Source organism: Saccostrea cucullata, unplaced genomic scaffold (genome assembly GCF_032062105.1).
Source record: "Saccostrea cucullata isolate Sc308-1 unplaced genomic scaffold, CSIRO_AGI_Scuc_v1 ctg566, whole genome shotgun sequence".
Classification (NCBI taxonomy): Eukaryota; Metazoa; Mollusca; class Bivalvia; order Ostreida; family Ostreidae; genus Saccostrea; species Saccostrea cuccullata.
The window spans coordinates 307,517-315,980 of record NW_026930495.1 but is presented as its reverse complement, the minus strand read 5'-3'; the positions used below and the strand labels follow the sequence as shown (position 1 = coordinate 315,980).

The following is an 8,464-nucleotide window of genomic DNA, read 5'->3' as shown; positions in this document are numbered from 1 at the left end:
GACACTGAATACATGTAGTTCACCTTCTTGAAAACAAAACAAGTTTTATATGAACAAAAATATGCCAAAAGTGATTAAAATTAAGTGTCAGAATATGTAAATTGGAACAAATGTGTAGTTGTACAATATTTTCCCACTACAAGCCATTTACAACGACCAGTGCATGCCAAATACAATGACAGTATTTTTGTCATATGTATCCCATATGATTCATTAAAGCTTAGTTTGATCATCTAATTTACTGTCTGAATGTAGACATGAGAATTCGCTAACAATATTTGAGGTAAAGAGTGTTCTGGTACATTGGATTTTTCCAATGTCTATGTTATTTTTTGACATTTTGTGTTCAAAGAAGAATTTCAAATTTTTCTTTCAAAATATAAATTTAGAATAATAAATATGGTGAATCTTCGAAATGTCTATAATGCGTGAAAGCTTTAACGAAAATATAAGAGGCTTGGCCAAGAGAAAATTTAACACACAAGTTGTATTGAAATATTTCTATCATTTTTATTGGTTATAAAAAAAAATCTATCTTGGCGTCATTGACCCACATCCAAACCTTTAAAAAATGATTCCATGTGCTAAAAACGTATTGTTTATAAAATTTTAGATTGAACCAACCCTGACAACACGAAATACATTAAAAATATATTATATTTACATGGAACTATTACACTTTCGTACATTTGGGTGCTTTTTTTTATTTGGGTTCAAATATGTAAATTTTAGAAATAATATGTAACGATGCAACTTTTTAAATTTCAGTATCGGAAATGAACATATGTGAATTTAAGGATAAAAATTAATTGCAATTGTAAGCTTTTTAATGAATGAAGGATAATAAGATAACGAACAGTATTCAATACCAAGTCCACAAAAAATACAAAATAGGAGCAGGGCAAACACGCGGATCTCTAAAACATCAGAGGTGGGATCAAGTGCCATGAAAAAAATCCACTATATTAAAAACTTAAAAAGGGATTAATACACAGAACAGTGATCGATCTTAATATAAATCTATAAAAACTATAAAAACAGGAAACCTGTGAAGAGGGCATAACCACAGACCCCTGTAAATACCAGAGGTGGAAACAGGTGTCCAGAAGGAGAATACATCCCTTATAATTAGTTACCGGTCATACTCGCCATCAGCCCTATAAATATTAATGACCAGGAAGATGAAACTTTCCGGTGTCAAACTCAGAATTAATACACAAGCTTAACAATGAGTACGAAACAGGTCAGCCAGAAAACGACTCAACAAGAGGTTATATGTGCTAGTAAGTTCATTACAACGACCATAGAACTTAAGGTATTTCCATCCTCTAATGATGTCATAGGTTTTTGAAAACTGGTATTTATACTCAATAGAGAAGGATATGGAGATAACGAACAGTATTCAATCTCAAAGTCCATTAAACAATATACAAAATAAGAGCAGAGCAAACACGGACCTCCGAAACATCAGAGGTGGGATCGGGTGCCATTGAGGTGTGAGCATCCCCTGCCGACCGGTCACACCGGTTTTCTAAAGTTTAAAGTATACTTTTAGCACCAAGGTAACATATTCTGAAATTTGTTTTCACCTGTAAACCTTTACTGATTATGATTTGTCTATATTTGTTTTTTTTATTGAAATATTACTTATATTTTCCTAGTCTATTTCATTTCCCAGTTTTTAGGAGAAAATAATCTTAGAATTACCCACTTCTCAAAACTTGTGACATGATATTAAATCTTTTTCAAAGAAAAAATTTGTTTATATCATCTGTCCTTAAATCAAATAATTCAAAAGATGTATATATTTTTTTTAATGTAATCAGTGATTCAATCTTTTAAAAATGTTGCCAAGGGCAATAACTCTTCTAAGGTATCTTCATTCTTTATTGTAGTTCTTAGTATATATAATGATTATCCTGGTATTTGGAATTCAAAAGTGTCTTATAGGAAGCAAGTATTTTAGAACTTTCAGCATCAGAATTAGGCATTTGAATCAGTTTTTACGTCATGATTTTTTATAATACATAATTTAAACTTGTTATTTTACACTACAGCAACATCTACGACATATTTTATGGTTTGCAAACCATGTTATTTTTATTATTTTTATTATTTTATTTATCTATTTATTTATTTTGCTTTTTCTCGCGTAATGGCCGATCATCTCCTAATAGATTGAAAACATCACCTCGCTATTCCTTTTTTTTTGCCATTAAGCATATGCATGAAAATTTAAGATCTTGATCCTTTCAGCTTGATAACAGATTTCAGGATACCAAGATTTAAAACATCAGGCAATACTAACCCCATGGCAGGCACATAGCATCGGGGGCCTGCCTTCCACTTTTTTTTTATATACAAAACGTTTTTACTGCCCATCCCCCTGCCTTGATGCAGTTCAGTATAAATTAGCCCCCTCCCCCAAACAGATTTACTTAAACAGTTTACTTATCTCATTTTCATCACAAAACTCAACTTGTTTGCAGGAAAAATCCTATAGGCCTTCATGTTATTTTATTTTCAAATTTTTGAAGAATACGTTACTAGATTCAACATTGTTTGCTTTGATTTATAAAGATTGAAACTTTTTGTCCATTATCTCATGCATAAGCCGATATCTCTTTCATAAATGAGTTATCGCATGGACAGGCAATGTTATTTACTTTAATATTTGTCAAATAATGCACATATCGATGTCCAAACATGGATGAATAGAACTTTTACGTAATATTAAGTTTAAAATATATTTCATTCATTGGATTAGATTTAGCAGCAGGCATAAATGCCCATGATTGTTCTCTCCATAATACGTAATACTTACATATAGTGACGTCATAAAACGCACACAATTCTCGTCATTTTGAGAGCACCTTTCATATAATCATGAATAATAAATAAATAAATCATTTTTAAGGAAATAAACATTACTTTATTTGATATCATTCATTTTTTACACCGATGCGACATACGAGTGTCGTTTCGGCACTCAACTGACAGGCGACTAAAACGTCCCCGTGGCAAAACTATTCCCTTTAATTAGCTTGGCATTTTTAAGACAAAGTTCAAGTGTTAATTATCAATATTTAGTCTGTATCAGAAAATTTCATCGAAAGCAACAGGAGTCCATAATACGTGCAGGAAATGAAATTGATAACTTGAATTATATTTGGTGAGTAGGAAATTTAACGTTTTGCTCGAATTTGGTTCAGTAAGGAAGTTTCCATTTTCTAAGCATGATATAACTAAACTGTAGTTACGTCTACAATATTATTTTCACTTGTCATATTAAAATGGTCGATGTCTGAGCTTGACCCCCCAATATCTATCGAAAGGAACCTCCTTGTCTACCACAATTCTTACCCCAGGTTACGTTTGAATTCACACTAGCCTACACATTAGCAGAAAGGAATATGCGCCACTGAAATTGAACTCTATTAGAAGCTCACAAACGTAAGTTTTAATGACAAGAATTAATAACTCTAAAACAATTCCTAAATCATCTGATTCAGTGTTATTTGTTGACAGTAAAATTGGTTTTAACTTTTTACACCACTGTACTAGAAATGTCCTATACAAAAAAATTAACATGATTAATTCAATATGACACTTTCAGTTATGCATTTAACTATTTAAAAAAATAATGATAATTAGTTGAAGTTATTTTTTTTATTTTTTGATTTGGGAATATGAAAATTCTTTATTGATTAAGAGGAAATATATACACTGTAAACATTTTTTGAATGAAACATTTAATAATTAAATATTAAGCTTATTATTGATGATAATGATATATTAGATTTTCAAAAGTAAAACATTAATTATACAAAAATATAATTTCCACTTAATCATTCTCAGTACTAAAGCCATGCAAAGCATATCAGAGTCGGTGTTTGTGGGACTGTGTTGTTATAACGTGGGGACCTCACAACAGACAGCCATGAGGAGAGATGTGGTGGACATCTGGGAGAAAGTGGAAAATCAAGTATCAACAAGTGATGAGGATAGTATGATGTTAAGTGGAAGTTACGGAGAAGGGTTCCGATTGATAGAATCTGATGTAGACTTCATGTACTGGCCAAATAATCACCGCGTGATCTGGGAATTATCTCAGTCTCAGTATTACAACACACAGAGACAAACACTGATCCTCTGTGACTGTTCTGATAGTCCAACAGGATTTACTTTGTTATATTTACTGTCAACAAGCATGAACAGAGACGTCCAGAGAGCCTGTGTTAGAATGAATAACAGGTATTATGTTTCTAGTTCTTACTACAGACAGACCAAGTGTTCTGAATTAACTAACACCACTCAACATGGACCTTGTGCTAATAGCACAATTGGAACACAAGAATTTGATAATGCCCACTGTTTTGTTTGTGACTTTTGGCCTCCACCTGCCTTTTCATGGATACACAGATGTCACTCATGGCCCCAGCCTCATGTTGTTGATGACATAGTGAAAAATGGATGTCACTTTGTAGCAATTGGAAATAAGCTAGGAAATCATGAAGATCATGAATGGAGAATTTCTTTTTCTCTGGCTGAACAAAAACTTGTGCATATAATGAATCACTGTCAATTCTTAACTTACGGCTTACTTAAATTGTTCTTAAAAGAAATAATTAACAATGGAATAGGTGAAAATGATAAATTACTGTGTTCCTATCACATGAAGACGGCAGTTTTCTGGGTGATTCAACAAAATACAGTGCCTCACTGGTGTCCACAAAATCTCTTGGGGGGTTTCTGGGTCTGTTTTAAACTCATCTTCAAATGGGTGTATGAGGGGGTCTGTCCTAACTTTTTCATTCCAAGCAACAACATGTTTCTGGGTAAAATTCATGGCGTCAAACGACATCAATTATTTATAAGACTGTCTGAGTTGTATGAGAAGGGTTTAGCATTCCTGCTACATAGTCCCTCCATTAGGTCTTTTATAGATGTCCTACATAACCCCAGAAACTCCATCTGTACAGATGATCATACTCTGATTTCTGAGGCTGAGTTTGATAGATATCTATTTGGTGAAACACTACGTGATGGAACAATAGAGAAAAAATCGGACATACAAAGATACATTAGATATCTACATACAATAGAACAAATAATAGGTTCACCCCTCTTGACACAATATCAAGTCATTACGTTACAGAACATTTCCGCTAGGGTCCTTCAGTACACTGCTTTTATATTACACATGGAAACGTACACATTTGACAACAAACTGAGTTATAGAGCTGACAAAATGTCCTGTCACATGCTGAAATTAGCAGCCAAGTTTGGTTGTATCACAGACATGCTGTACATAGCCATGTATTACTACAAGACACTTAGATACATGGAAGCTTTATCTATATTAGAGATGATCAAGGTCAAGTTAGCACAGCCTCATCTTATATATGTATTTAGGGAAAATGTAGATAAAGAGAGGTATTCTGAGGCTGTAGGGGGACAGTCCTTGTCTACAAAGATGAGACAAGCTGTAGCAGGGAATGTCAGACTTGACAATCAAATCCATTACATCAGTGAACTGATACCTGAACAACAGTCTTGTCTACAGAAATATGATCCTGGATTATATGTCCCACCCTTTATAATGCTATATATGTTAGAGATTTTGTGCTACAGACATGTAGACACAATGAGAGTACAGACAGTTCTAGATGATCTACAAACCCTAGTTTACTATGATCTGGGACAGCTTATACCTGAATATCACAGACATATATCTTGGCAAATTCTGGGGATCTGTCAACAGATGACAGGGAACCTTCAGGCTGCTCTATACTCATACCAACAATCTCTCAGACAAAAACCGTACAACAACATACAAACAGCTACAGAAATGAGAATACAGGGACTTTGTTGAAGGAATCCCTTAATTAATTAATTGTTAGATATTTTTAGGAGTTCACATGATGGATGTTATCATTTACACATCCTCTTCTGGTTTCATATTTTTTCCTGTCCGTTTATTTACATGTATTATGAAGCTAATAAATGGTCTATCATGGAAACTGCTAAAAGTTGAGAGAATTTAAGCATTCAATACTTTAGAGTCATTTACATTAGTTGGGGTCAATGTTTGTTGGTAAGCAAAATCTGATCTGTATGTGGAGATGTTATTTCGTGGGTTACTCGTGTACAATGAATACTATGATATGTTAACAAAAAAAAAACATACGCGGGGATATCAATTCATAGGTAAGGGTGACCCACGAAAACCAGGAACATCGTTCCCCTACAAACAATGTTGATTCTTCATTATCTTAAGTGTCAGAACATGTAAATTGAAAAACAAGTTTGATAAGCAAAGAGTGATTTTAAAAAATTAAGTGTCATAACATGTGAATTGGAACAAATGTGACATTGTACAGTATTTCACTACAATCCATTAACAACGACCAGTGCATGTCAAATATCATGACGGTTCTTTTGTCATATATGTATCCCATATGATTCATTAAAGCTTTATTTGATCATAAAACTCACTGTCTGGGTGTAGGTTTCAGAATTCAACATTGGCGTTGAAAGGTGCGTTGGATTTTCCCAATTTTTTTAATTGGGAGTTGAAAGAAGAAAAATAGATATGGTGAATCTTAGAAATATCAATGTCTACAATGCATGAAAGCTTACAAAATAATATAAGAGGCGTGGCTAAAAGAAAATTCAACATACACGTTATATTAGAAATATTTTTTATAATTTTTATTGGTTATAACAAAAATTCATTCTGGCGTCACAACGGCCATAGAACTAAAAGATGAATTGAAATGAAGTTGGAGAAACCCCTGTAACATCTAAACTTATTTTTCAGTAAGCTTGCTTGATTAAAACGCTGATCGAAGAGCATGTTCTTGGAAATCCAGATTTACGGTATAAAGGTGAGAACGGGATTTTAATACAAAAAATAGGAAAGTTGACCATGGAAATTTGAAATCATATCGTTTGTCATACAATTTACGTAGTTGTTAGTTTGGCCTTATCTTGTATAGTCCGTTTGAAATCGAAATATGAAACAGATATGGCAGAATCTATGGTGTCTTTTCAAGTTCGTTTTAATATATATCGAACTGACAAACGAATGAAATTAATTAATGTTAATAGAGAATACATCACCGATGTATCTTAATGTAGAGTTGAAGGCCCCAGCAAGTGTTTACCTCTGTATATACATGTATGCTAATGTCGGAATAAAATATTAGTACAAGTAAACTAATGGAAGTCCTATAAGAAATTCTAAAAACCTTTAAAAACGCGTTTTTCTGTCTACCCGGTATGTATTTTACAAGTGTTGTTTTCGTAACTCACCTATTTGTTTGCCTGAATCTGTTTTTAGCATTTGATTTTTTAATATATTAGAATGATGGCTTGATTCAAAGGAGGCTCTTGAATTTGTTTCATCAACTTCTTTGTCAATTAACTTGCCTCGTTTTAAAAACCGTTCCTACGTAGACCATGCTGTTGCGTATCGAATCAAATGAGAGACATGATCCCAATATGCTGGTGATAAGGGTAATAGTAATTTGCTACAAAGGTACAGTGTAAGGGCTTTTGGTAATGTAACTATACATGTTTTTCTTTGTAAAATATCTAAATATGAAACAGATGTGTCAGACCCTGTGGTATCCTTCTTTTCAAGTTCACTGGGATATATTAAGTTGACATTCTACTGAAAGTTACCATGTTGTTATTTGATTTTATCCCATGTTTACCCCCTTTATCCCTTGGATATGATGGATATGACTCACTGGATATTTTTTGATATCCCAGTTGTGACGTCACAATGGTTTCTTTGTTGTATTGATTAAGTAAAATGGAGTGAAGTTTTAAATATAAAAACTATGGTGGCATATTTCTGCCCCTACATGCAAGATTAATTATGTTAACATGCAAGAAAATTATGTCAATATGCAAGACATTCAAGATAATTATGTTGACATGCAAGTTACAAATCTTGTAAGAGAATCTGATTTTAAAATGGTTAAAGTCACTTACGTAAGCTTGTATCTGACATCGTAGATGCAAGATGCAACATAATTATGACAAGATGTGGTTTACTTATGTTAAAATGCGTGATATTTATGTAGACATGCAAGATATTTATGTAGACTCTATGTCAACCTGTGAGTTAATTATGTGGAAATGCAAGATATTTATGTCAACGTGCAAGTTAATTATGTTGACATGCAACTTATTTATGTGAACATGCGACTTCCTTATGTCAACATGCAAGATGATAAGTTGCATATCAGTATACATATCTTGCATGTTAACGTAATTATCTTGCATGCTGGCATAATTATCATGCATGTTAACATAAATAAGTCGCATGTCTACATAATAATGTTGCATCTTGCAACTACAATGTCAGATACAGGCGTTAGTAAGTAAAATTAACCATATTTAACTTAAATTTTCTTATAATTTTGGTAACTGGCATGTCAACATAATTAAC

At 32.9% G+C, this 8,464-nt stretch overlaps 1 protein-coding gene across 1 annotated transcript; it reads left to right on the top strand.

Annotated features, from left to right (window-relative positions):
- The first annotated feature begins 3,868 nt into the window (after positions 1-3,868).
- LOC134228808 (uncharacterized) lies at positions 3,869-5,875 on the top strand. The gene has a single exon (XM_062710502.1). The coding sequence runs from the start codon at positions 3,869-3,871 to the stop codon at positions 5,873-5,875; it is 2,007 nt and encodes a 668-aa protein (XP_062566486.1).
- Positions 5,876-8,464: the final 2,589 nt, after the last annotated feature.